The sequence below is a fragment of the Balearica regulorum genome, chromosome 21, assembly GCF_011004875.1.
Source record: "Balearica regulorum gibbericeps isolate bBalReg1 chromosome 21, bBalReg1.pri, whole genome shotgun sequence".
In the NCBI taxonomy this organism is placed as follows: domain Eukaryota; kingdom Metazoa; phylum Chordata; class Aves; order Gruiformes; family Gruidae; genus Balearica; species Balearica regulorum.
The window spans coordinates 5,159,318-5,183,298 of record NC_046204.1 but is presented as its reverse complement, the minus strand read 5'-3'; the positions used below and the strand labels follow the sequence as shown (position 1 = coordinate 5,183,298).

General features: G+C 38.5%; 1 protein-coding gene across 7 annotated transcripts in view; it reads right to left on the bottom strand.

Annotated features, from left to right (window-relative positions):
• The window catches only part of KIF1B (kinesin family member 1B), a 94,693-nt gene that overhangs the window by 12,005 nt on the left and 58,707 nt on the right, over positions 1-23,981 (bottom strand). For 3 of the 7 annotated variants that reach the window (XM_075773499.1, XM_075773501.1, XM_075773502.1), the window contains 16 exons: positions 23,285-23,378; positions 22,358-22,506; positions 21,584-21,762; positions 20,968-21,105; positions 19,955-20,203; positions 14,476-14,594; positions 12,606-12,691; positions 12,328-12,457; positions 11,807-11,966; positions 11,078-11,168; positions 10,375-10,493; positions 9,348-9,403; positions 6,544-6,652; positions 5,840-5,906; positions 4,349-4,433; positions 3,974-4,079 (listed from right to left, as the gene is read on the bottom strand). In XM_075773499.1, coding sequence (XP_075629614.1) covers positions 3,974-4,079; positions 4,349-4,433; positions 5,840-5,906; positions 6,544-6,652; positions 9,348-9,403; positions 10,375-10,493; positions 11,078-11,168; positions 11,807-11,966; positions 12,328-12,457; positions 12,606-12,691; positions 14,476-14,594; positions 19,955-20,203; positions 20,968-21,105; positions 21,584-21,762; positions 22,358-22,506; positions 23,285-23,378 — 1,937 coding nt within the window. Of the gene's footprint in view, positions 1-3,973; positions 4,080-4,348; positions 4,434-5,839; positions 5,907-6,543; positions 6,653-9,347; positions 9,404-10,374; positions 10,494-11,077; positions 11,169-11,806; positions 11,967-12,327; positions 12,458-12,605; positions 12,692-14,475; positions 14,595-19,954; positions 20,204-20,967; positions 21,106-21,583; positions 21,763-22,357; positions 22,509-23,284; positions 23,379-23,981 lie in introns of all 7 variants that reach the window. The other 4 variants (XM_075773505.1, XM_075773503.1, XM_075773504.1 and 1 more) reach the window with 2 other exon arrangements.

The following is a 23,981-nucleotide window of genomic DNA, read 5'->3' as shown; positions in this document are numbered from 1 at the left end:
CGTCCAAAGTGCATGGGAAGATTCTTTTTTATAAGCAACACTCATTCTACACCATATTTTAGGACTAACACATAGCAACAAAAGACTGAACAACATTTCATCTTCTAAAACCAGCAGCTTCTGATAGCAAATCAGAATGATTGATAGGTAGAGATAAGTCCTATACTCAATGATAAAGATTTCTTTCTATGTCCCCACTACCTTCAAGTAAAAACTTGCAGATATAGCACAAACTTTTGTAAGAAGTTTCTTCAATTTGATACATGGAAAGAACGGAACTGAAGGTTCCCACAGTTCTACCTCAGCAATCAAGAAACTTCATCTGTTCAAGTAAAAAGTGAGAGAAAGCATCATACACAGGACAGCTAAATCACAAGGTCCAGAGTCACCATTACACTCTCTCCTCTCTAACAGGGGCTCAGGGAAATAAGCTTTCTCTTTTCTCACAGGTAGAGACTGATTTCATGCAGGTTCCTTTGGAAAGAAGTCCTATACCTTTATTCAGGAATATAGCATGCTTTTCTACACTGGTAACAGAAAGACATGGTATTAATTCTTCATCACCTCCATATAATTTCCCTCCCAAATCCCCTTGCTGTTGAGGTTTTTCCATGCCATTTTGAGTCCAATTGACGTAGTACTAAAAGCAAGGAAGTGCTTCATGTATATTATTTTTTTAAAGCAAGTTATATATCTAAAGAGCTTATGTACTAATGTCCAAGGCCAAGTCAGCAAAACAGAAAATGAAACCAAAGACAAATGACAAAAAACAAGGTGGGGAGTGAAAGAAAGAAATAACAAAAACCAAACCAAGACAAAAAGAAACATGAAACAGTTGAAGAGCAGACATATCAGAAAGAGTTCTGATCTCAAATACAGTTCCCAAGAATCCCCTTTTCCTGATACCAATTACACAATTCTGAACTAATACATTGAGACACCATGAACTGTGCAGTCAAGTAGTATAATTTGAGAATATTGCTAAATACTGCTTTCATCTGAAGTAGCATACTTAAGAAATTACTTCTAAATGTCTTGCTTCTATTAAAAATGCTACAGAGAAACATATTCTGAAGGCTAAGTAATTGGTAACTTTAAAGACACTTCAGTGTAATAATCCTTAAATTGAGTTAGATTAGGCACATAACACAGGTTGTCCTCTAACTCTTTACAAATGTGTTGAGTTCCTATGTTTTAATCTTTCATCATGTCTAAGCTATGACAGCAATTTTTAAAACTTTTAGCAAGCTCCAGATCTACTATTCAGGCCAAAGAAAAAGTAGTAAAACCTGGTTCTCCACAGATGGAAGAAGTAGTGTACCTATCCCCTGAATCAGCTCTGCACCATTTGCCAAACATGACTTCTCATCATGAAGAGAGAACACAGGTGTAAATGTTCATCAATGCAGAACTAAGTGCCCATCTTTAGCAAAATGATAATTTTTGGGTGAACACCAAGTTGAAATCAAGTATAGCTTTGAGACAGTTACTCTACTGCATATTGTCTAGCCAGGAAGTTAAATACACAGTCTTGCCTGTCCAGAGCAGAACCTGCTAGAATAGTTATAGAGGGAGACAAAAAGCCAGAAGTGAGCAAACTTCTTTCAGCATAGCCAATAGCGAAAGGAGGAAAACAGAGCACAGAACAAGCAAAGCATGGAAAACAGGAGAAACAGGTTAAAGGCACCAATGTATAGTTAGAACTGATTTTTGAGTTCATTTTAGCATTAGAGAAAGGTGGTGAATCCAGAGTAGTGAAGACTTAAAGTCTTCTCTTTTTCAAAGAGGCAGAACACAAAGAAGAGTGCAAATTGTCCCAGACTGTGCAGCCAGCATGCTTGGCTGTGATCCAGTCTGGAAGGGGAAGAGGAATCCAGTCTGAGCAGCTACTACACGTCTGCCTCCCTGCCAAGTGGTAAACTAAGAAGTAGCAACCACACGGTTAAATTTCAGATGCAAATCCAACCTAAGAACAGAGGTTGAATGCCAGTCACATGGCAGCCACTGCTTTTTGTTGCTGGAATTTCAAGTAACCTAATCATTCAGTCCTTGACTTGGTACTTCAAACAGCGCAAGCATTACAGAGTCAGAGACAGTAGGAAATTGCAAATTTAGTTCTTTGACATAGAACAAAGGAAGAAAATAGCAACAACTACAAACAGAGACTCTATTCTGATGGCACATTTTGAGAATCAGAAAGACTGAATGAAGGAAGCTTGCTCTTACAAGTGAAGGGAAGTTTACCTTCACAAGTCCCCCACTGAATTGTACCTGAATAAACCCCTGACACAAGGAGGAGGTGGTATACTACTTCTGGAAGAGCTAAGAGGCACGCTAACTGAATTCAGTAAAAGCTAAAAGGGAAGTGGCAGCAATACAAATGAGACATAAAGCATTCTATTTTCAAGAATCTTTATGTACAAAGGAAGCAAACAGAAAATACCTAGGCATATCCTTATCAAGAAAGAGCCTGTAAAAACATAGAAAGAGCTTCAGTTAGTGCAGCCAAAAGCAGAAGAGAAAAACAACAGCTGAGAGGAACAAGTGGACTTAAAAAAAAGAAAAAAAAAATCAACGAAAAAACCACCAACCAGAAAACAAGTCTGCAGACAATGAGCAAAACATAAGACATATCCCTTACCAGGGCTTCAATCCCACTCCATCACCCTAACATGCACTCATCCCAACAGCTCAAGCCTTGGCATTTTGGTAAAAGATGGTCAACAGCTTCACTCACACTCATCCCTCATCCAAGCAGCCTACTTAATAGAAAACTACAGAGCAATATAGGAATTTCTTGAAATTGCTAGAGAAAGTATAGGGCTTTCCAACCATAAATCCAATAATATCAGACTGGAAACTAGCAACAGTCCCCTTATGTTCCAGTTATACTGATCCATTAATTCAAATACATGAAAATACCCACTTCTCAGTGGGAGGCAAAGAATAACTGCTACAAAAAACCTGTCACTGTCTGCATTTACAGACACTAGGTGGCAGGAAGATATTTGGTTGGTAGGAGCAGTGTTCTGAATCCACCTTTAATATCACAGTGGTATTTCAAAGTCCAAGCCTCTAATGGAGAAGGAAGAAGCCATTTCAGTGCCTAGAAGGATACCGCCTCCAGCATTCAACAGCTGCAGCAAAGATGGGCTCCAAAACAACCCGCTCCCCTCCGGAAACATTCATAGTTAAATTTCAGAGATATTCCTGCTTTGCACCAGCTAAACAGAGCCATGGAGTGGTCAAGTGACTTGGCTGATGTCAGAGTAGGGAAAGGCTGTGCTGGCAACACAGCATTCTGCTTTGCTGCCCTTTGTTGCAGACACTGAAGCAAAACAATGTGGAGTCTGACTGATCTTTACAGCAATGCACCCTAACGAGGGGACATGCACAGCCAGAAACCTCTCAGGCAGGGCCCCTGCTGTTGTTCAAATGACTGCAGTAACATGGAACAGAGGCGCCCCCCCCCTTATTAGAACTGGAGTCAGTTTGTCATACATCTGTATAAATCCACAATTACGAAGTTTAGTTTACAAAGCATGGCTCTTGCTTAAATTGTCACATGCATGTTCCAGGAATAATACAGGTATGTACACATCCGTAATTATATCCTCCGAGATTGCCCTTGTACTACAATGCTGTATTCTAGCAACAAACCTTGATGTCAGTTTAAAAGTTCTGGGTTAAATTCTGAGATTCCCTCAGGCTGTTCCTTTCCATCCTCCCTTTATGGTGCTTACAAATGGAAAGTAATTCAAATGCATTATCAAGAAATCCTCTGTGTACACCAATGGACTTCAGCTTTAGCAAGAATTTGTGGTAATGTTCATTCTCTATCTATATGCCCTGTGCCCATGGAATTCTACATTTAATAATTATTAACATTCCCAGCTTTCCAAACATCCTGCCAATACCTCAGAAGTCAAAGGAATTTTAGATTCCTGCTAGAGTGCTCCCTTTATCCACTTACCTATTGGAGCTGTGAGAGGACTTCAGGTATTTTGCAGAGATAATATTCAGAGATAGAATAGCATCCACAGCAGCTTCATCTACCTCTGCTTTATTTCTTATACGTCCTGAAAAGGGTAGGAAGAGTAAATCAATTAAAGCTAAAACTTGAAACACAGAAGGAATCTGTTTTGCCAAATACCATTTCAGACTATCTGATTAATAAGCAGCTGTAAGTGGAAGTTGCAAAACTTAAGTTTTTCTTCCGGATATTTTTTCAAAATCCTCCTCTCACAGCCAATACTTATAAAGATGAGATGACAGAATCTGATACAAAGAGAAATCGCTATGAGCACTTTTCTTCCCTACACAGCAACATGCAAAACAATATACTCACCAACAACCAGCTCTCGCACATCTTTCCAGTGCAACTCACTGCCCTTCTCATGGATAATGGTGACTGTGATTCTACGCTGGATTCCCTGTAGGGTTCAAAAACAAAACACTGGTGAAGTATTCACACACACACTAACATCATCTATTTTGAACTTATACTGCAAAAATGAAGCTAATAAGATAATTTAAATTAGTCCATAACTGCGAACAAACAACGTGTTTGAGGGCCCTAAAACTAATGTAAGAGGAACATTATATTCTCATATGCAACAGAAATTACACTTCTCCCTCCTCATACCACAAAGAGGTTTTTAACCTAAAATTGTTGCTACGCTCTCAAAGAAGATATGTATGGTCTCTAGGATATATCAGAGTTGACCACAAAACCAAGCAAATACTTGGGTAATGGGTGCTTACATGTTATACTAAAGTGTATCTACCAGAAGACAAAGCATATCTACCAAAAAAAGTTACTAGAAAATAGCAGCTACTCATGGAGATATTCTTCTCCTTTGTCACATATATCTGTAACAAGTCAAAATATAATAAGACTCTGTAATAGCTGGGAAAAAGGTAAAATTGTAGAACAGAAATAAACACCACATCTGAAAAAGAAAAATTCCCCAGGTGTTGGTTGCAACAGATTCCACTCTTCCACATGTAGAGGACAACTATGCAGGGAGAAGGCGCTTTGTGTTTAACTGTTTCAAAAGAAGTTGAAAGATGTTTGCCTATATTGTGGATTTGGCAATGCAATAACAAAAGGTTAGAATTGCTCTGCTTTGAACTCGAAGTAACTGATGAGGACACTAGTAAATCCAGAACTAACACTTTTTTTTTTTTAAAGGAAATTATTGGAATATGACCATTATTCCTAAGCTATAAGAACTGTTCCTATCATTTTAAGAAAGAGAGGAAATGCAAGTCACAGGTAGCCTCTATGAAAAGAAACTCAGAAGTTGAGAGTAGAAAAAACATAACAAACCTCTAACCAATAGTTAACTAGGATTATCTTTAGAATCTAGCTAAAGACAAATTATTATTAAGGATTATTACATTAGCGTTTGTGATTAACTACGGGCATTTAAAATGCATGGAGACATTGTGCAGATGTGTCTTATAGCCACATGCAGTGAGAGAGAACCAATGAAAGTTGAGTCCATGTGATCCTTCTGTGTCCTTGGTAGAGATGTTAGATTGCACTGAAAGCACAAATCTGGTCCCAAAGGTTCCTGCTTTTTAAAAAGCTTTCATCTTTCATGAGTGGGATGCACAGTGATAAGTAAACAGCAATATACTAGGAGTCAAATATATTCTCCTCATAGCCCAAAGCTAACAGACTAAGTACAGACTGAAGGATGACTGACCCTACAGCTATCATTAGACAGCTGTGTGGGAAAGGAGAAGACATGAAAGATGCAAAATCCAGTCATTAGCATTCTAACCTTCCCCCCAGAGATGGAACTTGCTGTACTACAGCCTTCATTAGTACCTGGTGAAGCAGGAACGTCCCCTGACAGGGCAGGCCTCCAGTGTGGTCCACAATAGCAGGAATATACCTGTGTGAGACAGTGAAATCAACAGGCAGGAAAGATATACAAGCACAGCAACCTTACTCTGTATTCTGCTGCCAACAGTTACCTCTCCATATAATATCTAAAGAAATAAGAGTGTTTCTACTGAGTCTCAGGCTAGACTCTATTGCACCACAGTATCAGTGAAATACAGAACTATCACATACTGTACTTTGAGCACTTCTGGAAAACTATGGAACTCACTTCTCAATATAATCCCTAAAGACCTCTGTCAGGGGAAAACCTTCTCTGTAGCAGAGGTGAACATAAAATAGGGCCTGCTAGATGACTTCTGAAGCATAATGTCTCTAGTGACCCAAAGAATCTAAACTCATGGCCTACACAGGACAAATTTTCCCAGCACCTGTTCAGCTGGTGTGCATAGGCTTTCAAAGTGGAAAGATTACTTCAAGTATGAAAAAAGGTCATTCTATCTCTTTAGTCCTTTCCAATAGGGACAATGAATGCCAGCAGAATTTACACCCAATCATTACAAACCAGCCAGGCCACCACCCAATAATGACTGCTAAATATCAACTGGGTCTGAACAGAACAAAGGGCAAAAGATCAAACTCCCATAAACCACCGTTCTTAAAATGTAAAAGATTAATACTGGACTTACTCCCCTGTTGGCTCCAATTCGCTGATCTCAAACCACACAAGGAGGTCATATTTGCTCACACTCTGGCCCAAGCTGGGTTTGCTCATAGTATTTAGCTTTGTAGCTGGAACTTAAAGAAAAAAAAAAAAAAAAGAAAGAAGAAGAAAAAATAAAAAAGAATGGTTTACAAAGACTGAACAAGTAAAGCTTACTCTAGGGCTCACAGAAACATGTCATTTCAGTGATCCTACGAATTCTAGGTACATATGCAGACCACATCTTTTTCCATGAAAATTACATTGCTTACAGCAATCATTATTTCTCAAAGTGTTTTTTAAAATTTAAATTAGTCAATTAATAAAAAGTTAAATAATGAAGCAAAAGTGTATCCAAAAAGTTTGTAAAAATATGCAGTCTCTGTAGATCCACAGAAAAAGAGTTTCTTCAAATGTGCATCAGTTACTTTATGGCTTAACAGTTTGTGATTTAGAACTGTTTCATGTTCATCTGGAACATTACTCACCCATAAAGTACATTTCCCCTTCCCCACACAAGAAATAAATACATCAATCAATCAACACTTAAAACTTTGGACTTCACTTCTTCACGTTACAAATTGCTAGTCTCCTGTACCAGTTTAGATAAGATAATGTGTATGTAAAAAGACTGAACAAGACTTATTCCAGAGCCATAATCCTGCCAAAGTACGTTTCTGGGCTCCTTATGTTTTGGTATCAGTGATTACTACTGGCCAGATCCTCTCTAATTCCTTTCATACAAATGCAGGGCTAAACTATGTTAAAAAATAATGGGATAACTGAAATTCTAGAAATAACCTGATATTCCTTCGCACATACTTACATCACAGCTTTTAGGTATCATGACATGACTTCGCTTATCCCTTCGCTCATTTAATTTTTGTAAGTGGGAACATTTTGAAAGCTTAGTTCCTGTGTGTTCTGACAGGTATTTCTGTAACTCTGCAATGGATTTTCCATTTTTCTGCTTTCACATACTAACCTCATTGCTTTTATTAAACCAAATAGTTATTCTCCCTTCTAGTCTCTCAAGCCCCATTCTTCCCCTCCTCAAGTGTTCTTTAGATTCTCTTATCGTCACACCTCTGTGTATCCTTCAGCTGCCACCATAACTTAATTTCCCATGTGCTGGAAGGGCATAACAGTCCCCAGTTAAGAAAAGATCCTTATAGGTGTGCCTGCGTAGTCTCTTTTGAAAAACAGAATGTGAATTCTGTTTCTTTCCTGTGTAAAATAGCAGCTACCCCAGAGGGACAGATTTTACAAGAATCACTTATTTACAGCACTGCAACTCCATCATGTTAGGTAGCAAGCTTCAGTGTCATTTACTCTTCCCATTCATTACTCAGGGCAGTCACTCTCTTATATGCACCATATCATGTAGCTGCACACAAACTCATTACAGCTGGACTCAACGCTGTTGATAGCAAGAGGAACACTGAACACACAAGTCACTCAAGTTTATTGCTAAGCAGAGAAACTCAAAAGTACCAGAAGAGAAAAACAACAGAAAGACACATTTAACTAAACATGAAAGCCAGTTCTAGAACTTCTCATGGACTTATTCTGGCACAATTAATAGCCAGCTGGGTTTTGGGTTTGGTTGTTGTTTTGTTGGTTTTTTTTATAAACAGAATACAAATGTAAATGAGGAACAGCACTGTTAGTAGCAAAAAAAAAAAAGATGAGCAAAAAGGAAACTTATACAGAACACAGCAGAATGTTTCCTCTACAGCTAGCCGGTTTTTTTCATATGCAGCATCTCTCATCCCAATCTCACAAAACTACGTACAGAACACACACACAAAAAAAAATAATCAGAGGTCCAGGAAGTTTCAGGGGATAGATTCAGTGACACAGAAAAATCCAAGATACCTAGCACACTGGAGTTTATAGACTCTCTTTATGGTTCTCACTCGAATAGCCCTACACTTAATCACAGCATCATCCTTCCATGACCATATGTATGGCAGTTCCTAGTCCCAAGAATACTATATGATAAAGCTACGAAAAAAGGATTTTTGAAGCACGTTTGGGAACTACTTCTACATCTACCATAGATCAAGTTTGGCTACTAACCATCTCGTTTAGGAGCCCGCTCACTCTGACAACTGGGAACAGGCAGAAAGAGAAAAGGTGGCAGCTGGTCAGCTCCATCCTGGAAAGCAGCCACAGCAGAGGATGCAAGCACGTTGGCATGCTCGGATAGCGTGTTCAGCACATGCACGTTTACATAGCCAGACATAAGATACCTAATCAACTCAATTTTTCTTTCATGGTCTGCAAAGGGAATGGAACACACACAAAAAAAGGATGGTAGAAATATGCAGGTGAGAGAAAGCAGGAGGAGGAAATTAAAAGGTGAAATGGAAAAATACCACAAGCGTTCAGCATGCATTATTACAATTAAGCAAAGAAAACCAAGGATCATTTCAACAAGACTGACTCACTAAACAAGAATGTTAGAGAGCAAAAAGTTGAAGCAGTTAATGAATAAGTAAATTTCCAGTCAAGTGCTCAGTAAGCACATAAAGAGCCACAGCCAGATCTCATGGAATACGGTCAACACCTCAGGAATGAAATTCTACCCTTTAATGAACCAAGAAGCACTTCCTGCCAGAGGATGTTGAAAAGAACACATGAAAAGGAAGACAGCCAGCAAAAGATAGATCCAATGCCCTTTGCAACATTCACTCCATTACATTTCTTGGTGTCCTGAATAGATTAGGAATACACTATGACCCTCATTTTGACATGTGACGTACAGAATTAGACAACTGTTCTCACCTGGCTTTGAGAGTGGCATAGGGGGAGGAAAGAATCTTCGGGAAGGCTGTGGAGGGCTATAGAGAAATGAAAAGTTATCAATATAGAGGCAGCTAAACATAGAAAAATATATACAAATACACATACATGCATGTATGTATACACACACAACTGGTACAGTCCTTCAATCCACTTTTGTCTCTGAAAATATCCTCACAATCCCATGAAGACAGGTAAACATCACCTGTCAGGAAAACAAGTGGACTCACAACACTTCTCAGACTAACCTATGTCCTTTTTCTATTTTAATTTAATTAATCCTAGCTATCAGTAAAAAAATACAAAAAAATAACAATTTACTATTTCCAACTGCTCTACCTGCATTTCGCACTGAAAATAAGTTATTTTGGGAAATGCCCGTTAACTAAAGGAAAAGGAACAAGCCTCAGCTGGCATTTCCTCTTAAAAGCAGCATGTGCTTCCTCTGTGCAGCTGCTGCCCTCAGTAGGAGGGCTAACCAGGCCAATAATCCAGACAGCAGCCTCTTCCCTTAAGATGTGAAGACGACTACGACTAGGCATCCTTTCCCCGATTCCAAAAATTCAAATGCTCATCAACTTTGGCACTAGTATGTCAAAAGGTTGAGAGCCTTTTGTTTTTCCCCTAATCTCATCTCTCTTCTTTTGTCATCCTACCTTTATGCATCAGGCCACTTGCCCTGAGGAGCAGTGTTAAGGTTTACCAGAACTCACCCAGACCACCACTGAAGTTCTGACTACAATATTCTACCACCACAGTGTTTGTAGGGTGGATGCAGCTGTATTGACAAAACAGCTTTCCACATTTGAGATGCTAGAACAATTTCATCGCTCACTAACAAACATACTATGCTGGGTAAATAGGCTTCTGCCAGCACATCTCAGTCAGGAATCCCACTTGTGAGGGTGTGGCTATATAATTTCAGGAGTATGAGAAAGTACTAACTGAACCGCAGAGCTAACCTGAGCATGATCACAAACAGCCTTTATGCCAGAACAGTGAACAATACCTGTTGAGATCCTGTCCTTGCAGATGGAGAGGATGCTGCTGATAATGTCCAAAGACTTCAAACACAATAGGCTTTGTTTTGATGTACTCCACAAATGATTCCGTCACTTCCACAGCAATCTATTAGGTAAAGTAAGGAAAGAAAATGAGACATACAAAAAGGAAATCTTGTAAGTCTGAGTTTTAAGAGTCCGTATATTTCATACAGTTTAGTGCCACTCACAGTAAAAAGCAGTTGCATTCCTTTTTTATTTAGGCATTAATTCTACCCTTCAATAAAGGAGAAAATGAAAGCCTCAATATCAGGCTTTTTAAGTAGGAGAAGAGGAGGCGGCTACATGTAGCCAAAGGATTAGACAGTTCATAAAAATCAGTTCATCTGGTATCATGAGCACTGCTATTCAGATGTATTTTATTTCTTGAATTCTAGACTGCTCTCATTAAACATCCTGGAAAGGAAATAGGGAATTCAAAGGCAGGAAGTAAGGTGAAACAGAAGAGTTAAATCTGCCACACAGAATCATTCTGTATTTTGTTCTCCATTGGGGATTACATCATTCAGCTGATCACACTCCTTCTACTGTCTACTCTTAATAATTCCCCTTGCCCCCCTTTCCCATGCACCTCTCATGAGTTTAACAAGAAGGATACGCACAAGTCCCAGTGCTAGAACAAGCACTTACTATTCATGTAGTTTTACTTACATTCTGAACATGATAAAACCCAAGGGGAGTCCCTCGACCATTGTTTTTGAGAGGTTCTGTTGAGAAAGCTTCATCATGCCGATGTAAAAAGCTTTAAAACAAAAAAAACCACACCACACATTAAAAAAAAAAAAACAAAAACCCACCCCAGAACAGTTTAGCGAAGATTGCTGTGCTGTGAACGCAACACTGAAAGGAACCCATAAATTTATTCTGCTAGAACTTTACAGGGAGTTGAGTGCTGGCCTAAAGCTAGGAATACCCTAGTCTCTGGGACCACAATTCTTGTACTTGTTTTGTGTCTTTATTACTCCCATTTTTTGTTCTCTTTCTAAGAAACTAAGCCAAAGAACACTTTCACTTGAGAGCGACTGATTTACTCAAGGGTCACGTAGCTTTCATTCTAATTGTACATATGTACAATTTAATTGAATTTTTCACATTAAAAGCCATTATCAAACAAAAACTTAAGATATCTCTAACCAGTAGCTTAAGAGTCCACTCTGATTCTTAATTCCTTTCTGCAAAACTTTATTCCTCAACACCATGCTAACACAAAGCACGTAGTGCTTGTAACAGGAACTCCAGTAACCAACAAGGTGTTTTTCTCTGCTTTACCACACTGCCACTGATTTGAAAAGCTCTCAGCGAGACCCTCCATTGCCCACTATTATTTGCACTCTCTATCAAACTATTCATTGCCTAATGTAAATAAGGACAAATTCTTACTTGAACTGGCAGAAAATATCCGCATATTCAGGAAGGATACCGCTGGCCTGTAGCACTGTCACACGGAAGGTGAACACACTGCCCAGTTTCAAGTGATCACCAATTTCCTCAGTGAATCCTTCCATAGTCATCTTTCCATCCAAAGTGGCTGACTTCAAGTCTTAGGGAGAAACAAACATCCCACATGAAATATTTTTTTCCTTTTTCTTTCTCCTCCACCTCCCCTTTTCTTTTCTTAAAATACTCCTTCAGGCAACATTTTAGTCCCATCACACTTTTTTGTTTTTCTTTTGAGCCCAAATTATTTGCTGATAATCAAAAGCTCCAAATACCTGGCAACAGCTTTTCTGCACAGTTCTTCAAATGAGTAACTTCAGCATCTATCATAGGCAACCCATCAGTTACACCTCTTCCTACCTATCATATTCTTGAAGGACACACAGAACTCCTTTCTATCACTGACTGGAAGCGTCCCAGATTTCCCTTAAGTTCTCCAAAACCACTACATATTTCTTGTTTACCTAGCTCATTCATTCTGTTGATCTCCTCTGGAGGAGTGGTAACCTCTGAATTCTGTCCTTGCCCTTCCACAATTCTTAATTCTTCCAATGACAGTCCAGACCGAGTCATCGCAACTGAAGAAAAATCACTCTGAAAAATTAAATGAAGTTGCGTGTAAGAGACTCCTGCAGTTTCTGGTTTTCCCACCACCTTCTTCCCCCCCATATTACTTATTCTTTATGTAGAAGCACAAACTACTGCACTCAATGAAATTTAACTGAATTTTAAGACTTCCTACCTTATCAAAATATTCATTGTCAAATGAAATTTTAGCTGTGCCAGACTGTCGAATACCAGATCCATAATCCGGGGCTTCTTCATCAGCTAAAAAAACAGGAAAGAAAATAAAAAAAATTATGGGGAAGACAGGGAAAAACCCTCAGAGTTATCGGCATGGAAATTCTGATTACAACAGAAACCAGTCCATAAAGTAGAAGAGGGCTGGTTCCAGTCATCCAATAACAGATTAGAGTAAGTGCTGGAAAGAAATCATCCATCACGAGGTCAACTGTGGGAAAACAACAAGACAAGCTATGAAGTTTCATTATGAATATACTTAACTTTAGAGAATTTTGAATGCAAAACAGCTTTAGTATTCATTTTGATTATTTACTTACTTCTGATTATTTATCTGAGGTGAATTAACATACCATAATAAAACGACCCACATGGGAATGTATACTTACATTGACTTCAACGGCCATCTAATATTCTGTAGCCATAAACTAAGCAGTCACACTAGCAAAACTTCACAAGTACATGCTGTAAGTTTGAAAAGCAGTTCTGTCCGCACAATCTGTCCATTTAACCTCTTCCTCTTTGTGGACAGTAACAACAATGAGGCCTGGTTAAACGCCAGATATTTTTTCCATAGTAAATGCATACTCACAGGAGAAATACCAAGATTCAGAATGTGTTCTGAAACTTCACTTAGGGACCAAATAATGCCATGGCCCTTTTTCAAGGGATATCCCTAGTTGAATTTCTATTAACCATGGTGCAGTCTATTTATTTGGATGGATAAATAGAATATTTATTTGGAAATAGTTGGTCAATGCTAAGGAGACCAAACCAAGCTAGAAATGAGATTCCTGTACACATTAAAATAGATTTTATTTCACTTGCTGGTTTAGTCCCTGCCAGAGTGATTCTTACACATCTTCAGAGTCTGAGATTTCATTATATGTTCCCATGGAGAGTGAAACTTCCAGGGTTACCCTACCTAAACAATAAAGAAATGTTGGCAGTTAGCCACTGCTAGAAAGGACAAATTACAGGAAGTATCTGTGCTCTCACCAGCATGGATAAGACATGGCTAACTACCAACAGTAAACCTCAACTAGCTCACCCCATACTGAAAAGCATAAAATATTAGCAGTGGACTAGCAGACTGCAGTTAAGCTCTGGCACACATACAATGGCAGTTCAAAACTGGAGGAAGCAATTACCGTCCCCATATATCTACCCTTCTCTTCTGAAAAGTTCATAATTCTTGGTGATTAAACAGTATGTTAAAGTAGCTTCTAAGTCTCAACACATTTTAGTGAAGCAATGAAATGGAAAACTCCTGCTGATTTCTGTTTATACTATGCTGAAAACCATCAGTTCAGGAACTTCTTTGCATGCTGTTCAGTCAGAGAATGAAGGAGAGCATTTCTGTGTGTTGTTTAAAAGGATAGTGTGAGAAGAGCAAACACGTGGTAGATATATCTTTTCTGCACATCATCACAACTATCAAACTTGCATATTCCCTTTTCCACTGTTTATACTGGGTGCCAGAAAGAAAGCCTTTATTTTTAGTTTTTAGACTGTCACTAGTTAACCCTTTCAGTGTTATAAAAAATAGCGTTCCATTAGTTGTCAGGTATAAACTTCAGTGGTAATGACTATCATTTTAAAAGCTTCTGATCGGTAGTATTATTTCAAGATTTATTCACGCATATGATTTACACCAATGAAAAAATTTCAAAAGCAAGTTAATAATAAAGAACAAGCGTTCTTTGCAACACTAAAATTATTCAGGTATGATTTGTTTGCCTGTTTTTTAAATTCGCAGCTATTCATAGTGTACCAAAGAGTTGCAATGTAAAGATCTCAGAGCATCTCACCTGCTATAGCTTGCACTGCTACTCGCAGAAATCCTCGTACTTCTCCTTTCTCACTAACAACAGCTACTCTGTGAATAAGAGGCACCGGGTATAGTAGATTGCTCAGGTATACAAATGCTCTGGTAACAGGAAGGCAAGAAAACACAAACAGCATTAGGCAATCATCTGCAAAACCAGACTGCAGTGTTTGGTTGGCTAAAGGGACATTCAAATCTTCAGACAGTTTACTTTACTCCAACTATTAGACCTGCACTGTGGTCATGTATCCATATTGCCCACACAGGGCTCTTCAGCAGTGTCAAAGCTAAGTGAAGCCACAAAATGCTCTAAACCAGAATACATTGGAGACACAGGGCTTATATTAGCGAGTTACAAAACATATGCAGGAGACAATTTAAGATGATGGCTTTATAAAAGGTAATTTTAGATGCACTACAGTTGTAAATGGAGCTGTTAGCAAGATGGTAGAAGTCTACTAAGGAACTACTGACTATAAAGAATTGTTTGAGTTTTCCACCCCATGAATGTAGTTTGAAGTGATAAATTAAAAGGGAATTGATCTACTGTGTTCACACAGCCTCAAATATTTTACTGAACATAGGAAAACACTCTTCAAAACAGATTGACTGAATGTTTTCTCTCTTCTACATACACTTGATAACATTGTATACAGCACAATCAGAAATCCCCAATAAACCGTAAGTCATCTCTTAGGTTTCTTGGAAGATTCACTGAGCGTATGGATAGGGGAAGACAAAGTCTTCAGAGCTAAATATCTGCAGGAGTAATGTATTTGTTTCTTTAAATTAAAAAAACCAACCAAAAACCAAACAACAAAACACTACAACAGTACTCTAGAGTAATCATTTAGAAATTACAGTTTACAATAGGAAAAGCAGCATTTAGGCCCAGTACTGGATGATCCTGCCATACACTAACTTTTAAAGTTACATACAAGCAGGGTCTATTTTGCAACAATAAAGTTTTATTGTACAGATTTTTCATTAAAAGTTATTTTACGTTTCTGCAACGAATTGCAAAAGTTCTTAGAATACCACACTTCAGTGTGATTAGCTCGAGTAAAACTTCTGATGTTGAGAAGCCTAACAAGTCATGTAAAGAATGGCTCTCAACAAGGGGAAAAAAATTGGCAGACTTTATATATTAAGTGAGCTCTTTCAGAATTCAGAACAGCACTGAGACGAACAGAGGTTTAACCAATAGTTTTACCAGTCATTAAATTTAAAGTGACTAACCAATTATGTATGTAATTATTATGAATTTATGCATATTAAATTAGGCTAAACACCAGACATTTAAGTGAATTTCTTTCTTGCAGACGTTTTTATTAGTCTTTATTATTTAATATAATGAATTCCTCAAATTTCTAACTATTATTTAATATTCATAGGGAAAGTCCTGCATAACAAAAGAGGACTGAGAGAGAAATAAAGATGTTCACTGCCTCTCTGGAGGCATCAACTGTAGAATTTGTTCTGTGAACACAGCAAGACTAATCCAAACTCAATTCCTTGTGACACAGAGCTAAGGACCAAAGTTAGCAGAGGTAAGTGCTTCTCATTGGGTTCACGTGCCCATTCCCAGAATGAAGGCATTATCTTGAAATGACAAGGTAGTCAAACAGGTGTCAGTTGTGAACCAAAGAGACACAAAAAAACCAAACAACACTATGAAAAAACCAAAGTGGTGACCAAATGCAATAGAGAAGAGAATGATTAATAAGGCTATAAAAGTAGCAAAACAAAAAAATTAAGAAAACCATACAACAACAAAAAAAAACCAACTGCAACGTAACACTTGACTAAGATTAGGATCTAATTCCTTTTCAGTCTGCTCCAAAGTGAGGTAAGCACTGAGAAAGCAGGGGAAGGGAGAAGAGACTAAATTTAAAGTAACAAAATCAGAAGTTTAATTTTATTTTTTTCCCCTCTAAGAAAACATTTTCATTTTTAGCCTTGAAATTTCAGATGGTGCTCATCTGAGAAAGCAGCATCCCACCATACAAGAAAACAGTCCATCTGTCCCCCCCACCAAACTGGAATCATTCAATTGGACTGGACCACGGACGGAGTTCAGGAAGGTATGTAATTATATGCTCAACACAAAAAATCCCCACATGCAGTTTGAAAATCACATTTCAAGCTAGGGAGAATGGATGTTTTTTCCCCAACATAAAGGAATCTAAATAGCTTTGCATTGATATGTATACAGTAAGAGACAGTTTCATTAACTAATAGAGGTAGTCATTACAGAAGCCATTCTACTTCAAAGCCGAACTAGTGGAAAGGGAAAGCAATCACTGCGTGAAAAATAAAAATATATTTTTACTCGCATGGCTAAAGTTCTGAAGCTGCTGTCCAACATACGACAGCCAAAGCATTCAGCTTTATTAGCAACTACAATTTTGCCACCTCAGTAAGATGACAATCCCAAAGAAAAATATATTTCTCATCTTCCTTAACTTCCGTCCATCCAGTCACCTAGCTCACTGGAATCATTTATCCTAGAAGAAGTAAAGCAGATAATGCAAAAAGTTTTAAGCTTCCTGTTTGGTGATGAAAACGCTGGATCTCTTCTGTAGAATGGAGAGCAGTAGCACAATTGCTGTATAGAGAAAAGAGCTGTTTTATGCAGCAACACTGCCTTCCAGTGCCATTCCATCTGCTCCATCACAAGACCGTACCAAGTCAGGAGTGGATGAAATCTTAAGGTTCTCCTCCTCCTCCTCCCACATCTGGAAGGACTCCCACTCCCCAAACATCCCATACACAAGTGTCCCCCTGCACCTTAGCCCAGCAGACTGAAAGAGGGGGGGGAGCTGTATTAGCAGAAAGATTGGTGAGGTAAAATGGCATACTCACAACAAAACCAGAAATGAAATTTAACAGAAATATTTAAAAAAAAAAATCAAAACAAACACAGAACTCAGAATGATGACAGATATTTTTTTAAATAAACACATCAAGATTTAAATAAAATATCCCATAGTCCTCTCCCACCTCCCTTAAAAACAGCAAATGCTCGATATGTCACACCATTAAATAGAATCAGCCTTAAAGACAGCCCAGCATGCCAGAAGAGATGGCTAAAGGGACCAGCTCTTTTCTTCCTTTTCTTTAATAGTTACAGTACAAATAAAAGACAGTCGCAGCACAGAGAGAGGAAAAAAAAATACCGTGATGCCCAAGGAGATGGATAACTACGTGATCAATTTCTCCTCCTCTCCTTTGTGACCTGGATGCATTATTGCTGATGACTTCCCCAAAAAATATTAAAAATTATTTTATGTTTGTCCTCCACATTCCACAACATATAAAACAGTACACAGTTAAGTGTTACAGAATTTTGGTTTTGTTATAAATTGAACACGACCTTGTGCTCAAGACAGTATCTATGTAGATGGACATACCCTCTGACACTTGTAAGTCACACTGTTCAAAAGTAGAATTCTCATGCTGGAAGACACTGAGGAATCAAAATAGTTTCTACTCAGTGGTGCTAAACAGTCTAACAGCCTTCTGCTGACAGAATCAGCACAACAGGAGAACAGAACAGGAATAGAAACAGAATAGAAACCAACAACCGGGAAAAAGTCATTCAGCTGTCTACTCAGAGATAATACAAACTAAGTTTCATTCCTCAATACAATTTACAACCCGAGTTCCTTAATATGTGCAGCTTACATGGTTCAGGCTAGTACCCTTCACTGCTGCAGCTTCCTATGTCTGTCTATAGAGACAGAGCTCAGTATTCTTTTTAATACATGGAAACGGGAAGCAAGCTGTGCAATTGCCAGGAAACAACTGTTTTCATTATACACTGTATTTGCTCAGCTTGTGTTGTGCTTCCTGAAGAGTCTGTGAAATGAAGATGAATAGCTCAACTTTTTCCCAAGCACTGAAGGTCCCTCTCTGAAAGAACATGCACAACAGGAGAATATGCTGAGTATGCCAGCACAGTTACAAGAAAGCAGTCCTAGCCATTGCAAACAGCGCACATACGCTTTAACTAGCTGACCACCACTTCCAAGCCAGTTAAGATAGCTTTCCCAAATTAACTCTCGTGGATCAGATTAACCCGAAAGAATTAAATTTTATAAAACACATTATCAGACATTGCACATAAGGGCATAAATTCACAGAGATCAAAGAGGACTAATGCAATTTCTTGCATCTTTAGTAACTGTAATTTTTGTTTTAAAGACTAGATCAAGTAAGTGCCAAGTTTTAATCATACCTTGTAAAAAGGTCCACTAAAGACAAAGAATGTGGTTAGACAATAAAGCTAAACTGATTCAAAGCTTGATAAGTTTGTCAATCAAGTTTCCTGCATTTGAGGAAACTGCAAAAAGATCCTGCCTTCCTGACCACGAAATCTTCCCTGCTTACAGTCACAGAAAAGGATAAAGTCAGGCTCTGGTCCTTTCTCCTTTGTTCCTCCCTTCTGCCAGCTGTGGGGTCTCAGCCCCTCTTTTGTCCAACACCTGTGCTAACCACCTCCGTTACTGCTTTAAGAAGTGGATTGGCTTACAGAGTGATCAAATAAGATAAAAAGCCTAATTGAGGGAGTGGGAGCAGAAGAGAGGGAAGCAAAGTCACTAAATAAAATCTTGGTTTCTTGTCATGAGTGACACGTTCCAACAAGACTATTTGTGAAGAAACAGCACAAAGTACTACATTTTCTAATGCAACTTGCTGTCCCTAGGATCTGCACCACAGACTGAGGTGTGATAATGTCTAATCATACCTAGATTGGCTAAATAGATAATACTCTAAAATACATTAAGAAAACTTGTTTCAGAAATTCAAGCATAGTGCACGGGGAAAGCGCTGATAAACACCACCAGCCAGTGAATTTTAATGATGGTGACCTTTCACTACATAGTACTTGCTACCAAGAGTGATGCATGATCTGAGAAGCCAAATCATCTCAAAGAACACTCTTCCTCATCCAGTAAAGGACCATTCTTCTTTCTCCTCATGCCATCTTTTTCTCTTCGGACACAGAGGTGTAAGATGAGTTTTCAAAAATGGATTTATTGGATTGGACTTAAAAGACTTTCCACCATACTCTGAGATTCTCTTCTACAGGAGAAAATTACATACTACAACACTATCTTAGTGATCTTGCAATGGCTAAATAGACCACTCTAAATAACGCTTAAATTCTGTACACAAGCAAAACCACATTCATTCTATGTTGTAACAGTTATCTAGAAATAGATTTACTCATATTGTCACATCTGAGGGTTATTTTCTCAATTATTATTTAGGTCTTCACGGCCTCTGACACGGGAATTTAAAACTTAATGTTAAACTAGACTCACTCTCTGGCAATTCCAATTTAGGTATATAGATATTTTGGCTTGACAGATATTCTGTGCAGCATAAAGCAAAGCCATTGCAGTCTACAGCAAGAGCTGGTCCCTTTTGGCCATTCTCACAGTAACCTCACCAACCTTCCCACTAAAATGAACCAGGGGGATCGGTCGTAAAACGGGTCGCGCCCATCATTGAAGAGGTCTGATCCCTCCTCAGTTCCAACGTCGGAGCCAGTATCATCCACAAAGGCCTCATCATCAAAGTCCTCCATTTCATCCTGCTGTTCATCAGCCAGTTCAGTGATGTCGGAGTCAGCCGTGGAGAAAGTGGGGGAGGGCGTGCGATCAGCAAGACGCTCATTCACGCAGCCATGGAATATGGGGGAGCTAGATATCAGTTAACGGAATACCAATTAAGAGAGTGAGGGGAAAGAAGAATGCTTCATTTAACAGCTGTCTGTTGCCATCAGCACAGAGACCACCTGAACAACAAGCAAAGGCTTCAAACCATCTGGACTGCAATGAAACGTAAGGGAAGGGCTTGCTCGCAAAGTCAGGAAAAAGAGCATCCTTGAACGGAGCAGAAAGCAAATGAAAAATGAATATAAACATGGCTGAACATACAGATACCGAGAGCATATCCATTTAACAGAGCTACAATTCTTATTTCCAACACGCAGCATTTCTGTAAATAAAAATATTGTAAAGGTGCAGCTGACATTAGGAAATGTAAGAGAATCCCATCAGATACTGGGTATTTCCAAAGGGTACGACCAAACTATTTGAACCACATATGCAAGTAAGGCCCTGGGCTGCTTTTCCCCTCAGATTCCAGTTTTCTTCACATTCTCACAGCTCTGCTCCAGTGACTTTAGATAGAACTTAGCTACCTACCTTTTTTAAAAATAAACTTATAAACTTACTACAGGTTCAGTCAAATCAGATTCTACAAGGTTACACCAGAACTGGCAACAATCTAAAGAGCATTTTCTGCTCTTCGCTGTATTTTATGTCTATCAGAAATCCCTGAAAGACAACACACATAACTAACACTAGTGGCCATACAGTTTATAACCACGTTCAGAGTCAAAGTTCATCCAGAACTGACAAGAGTTACCAGCATACCAGCAGTTGAGATTATCGTCACATACCTTCCAACTAGCTTGAACCAATGAAATCGATCATAAAAGGGATCACTGCCTGTCATCGTGCCTTCACTCTCATCCTGTGTATTAGATGCCATTTCCCCAGCTCTGTCGTACATCTCACGCATCAGGTCCAATCTCTGCCTGCACAGAAGAAAGCAGGATTAAAAAATTAAGAGAATGAATAAAAAAGCAGAGAACACGCAGTGGGGTACACTGACTTCACCTATACCAAAATTATTACAAATTATGCCCTATACTACTAGGTTATATAAAAGCAGGTGGCAAGGAAACCTTTGCAGTGAAAGGAACATGAAAAAATTAATGCAGAGAGATAAGCTGTGATGAGCCTTATTAGTTTTAAAAAATAAAATCTAACCTCAAGTTACGAAAATTAATTGTGAAAGCAAGGTAAGATGCTGGAGAACAAATACACTTATTTAAAGACTCTAGAAAGCTAATATTTAAAACATTAAAAATATTAAAACACTGTCTGGAAAGTTGGCATTTGGGAGGACACAGAAGAAAACAAGTACAACGAAGAATGAACAGCAAGGGGTGAAATTTTTCAGTGAAGCTCCTTGGATATAAGGAAGTTTGCTCTTCAGTAATATTTACATACTTGAGTTTTTCTAAGGACCAGTAATGCGTTGCTCCATTCTTCAGATCCTGGACTTCCACAGCTACCACTGTACGGGGGAAAGGCCTATTGTCCCGGGTCTTCTCCAACTCAGTGGGCAAAAGCTCTGGTGGCAGCGGTGAGTAGAGCGTGTCTGTCAGCAGGACAAATTGAAACTGTACCTGAATGGAAAAAGAAAAGCTACTTTAGTGCTGAGAAGTCAGATATCATCATCACAAAGGGGACAGAGACCTAACGTAAGGCAATGTGTGAAGCCAGTTTGACTTTCATCTCCACGAACAGATTCAGGTTTTTGTAACATGCTTGGTTTTTTGTTTTTGTCAAAATGGCTTAAATCATATTTTTTAGCTGAGTACACGTATCTTGCCTTTATTGTCACAGCTGGCAGAGGTCTGGAAAGCTACAGACCTAGCACATCCTGCAGCACACACTTCTCTTGGAAAGATGAGTGACCACATGAAGTTAAAAGCAAAAGGAAAAGACATAGCCCTGGGGAGATGTACATGTGTTTATGATATTGATGAACAGCATAAGGAAAATGAAGAAAAGAAGAATCTATCAACCAGATTTTCATGGATGTTCATTCAGTCAGAAGTCTGAATCAGAGACTCACGATTTTCTGAACCCTTTTAAAGCTCAAATTAACAAGCAAGAGACATACAACTTTATAAGTAACTCTGAGCATTTGAAGCAGGATTATACAGTCAAAATTGAGGAGTCAGAAAATTAAAAAAAAGCTATTCTGCATGTCCCTACCTTTTTCTTTAACTCTACACTGATCGCATTGGCTTCTTTCAGATATACTGCATTTCCCCAGAGTTGGTCCCTCAGTGAGGTAAACTGGTGAAATTTCCACTTCCTGAAAGCCCACTGCGCCAGTTCATACTCATGTCGTGTCCAGGGCACTAGGAAGAGCAAAGAAACAGAGAAATAAACCACTGTGGCTTCTTCTCTATACCATCACATGCAGTATTTAATACTACTGCTGACTATGTCATCGAGTTCTCAACACTTCTTCCAGAAGAGAAGAACAGAAAACAAAAACCTGCGTTTTTATCATTCATTGAGGAAAAACCAGATTCAAGCTTCCTCACTACTAGCAGTGGAGATATAATGATCAAATAAGGAGATTTAGAACGGAGAAAACAAAATAAATTCTACTCATTTTAAATTAGTTAACAATTATTAAAGCCAAATGCTGAAACAGTAGAATGAAAGCAAGTATTATGGGAACAATAAACTTTATCTACTGTCCAGAAATGGAGCTATACAGACACGTCACAGCATGAATTCTAAGAATTCCTACCAAGGAGAAAAAAGAAACTTCAAAATCAAAACAAGGAAACAAAGGCAACAGTATTATTTTGGTTTAAGACATCTGAACTCTGTTAGTGCCAAGAAGAGATAGACTACTTCAAATTTAAGGCCACCAAATCAAAGGTTGTAGTTAAACCAATCTAGTTTGTGCATCAGTTGAATTCAGGGATGTGTATCTACTGTTTACATGGAATTTACTCTATGCATAGGTATTTTATACCTTTACGCTGTGAAGATTACAGATCAAGAAGTTATGAAGTGTTTCACAGCTTTCCAAAGTGGGTTTTCTATGTATTGCAAGAGATGATATAGCCACTGCTCCTTTAGGCTGGGCTATATCAAAATGATTTTTAGCTTCAAACTCACCTTCTTCTTCCTCCTCCTCCTCCTCTGTTGTTTCAGCGGCCAAGGATCTTGTCTCTACCTGCTTCTGCAAGGCCTGCAGCTTACTCTCATAGTCCTGTGGGGAGAGAGGAGATACCGTGTAGGAGGACAGACAAAAGCAAGGAGAACAGTTAACAGAGACTAACATCTCAGATGGAATGACAGACACAGAGAACAAATACATAAAGACATTTCCATTAATGCTCAGAGGTCACATACCAACATCTACTGTTTTAGTATAATCTGTCCTTGAAAAGAGAGAAGACAGAGGCCAATACAATTAAGATAGTAGTGTTGTTTTTTTAAAGTAATCAGATATACATGCTCATAGTATCTGTAAGAGGGAAAGGTTTAGGGTATTTTTTGTCACTAAAGACTGGAAAAAGGGGATTTTGGGGGGAACCTGCTTGCTGCTTTCAGGGAGGTAGGAAAGAGGTAGAAATAAAGAAAAGTACAGAAATAAATTTAAAAGGGGAGGGTTATTCACCTTCATTTTCTCAAACAGAAGGATTAACAGCACCACTGATTTGCCTTTTGATACAAAAAAATTCATTTCAGATTGTAGGAAGAAAAAAAAAAGACATTTTGTTTTCAATTAGATTTTCCTCTCAGGATGTAAGTATCAGTCTTTCACATGTGTTCTTAATATATCAGAAGATGGAAAAAAAAAATACCACCG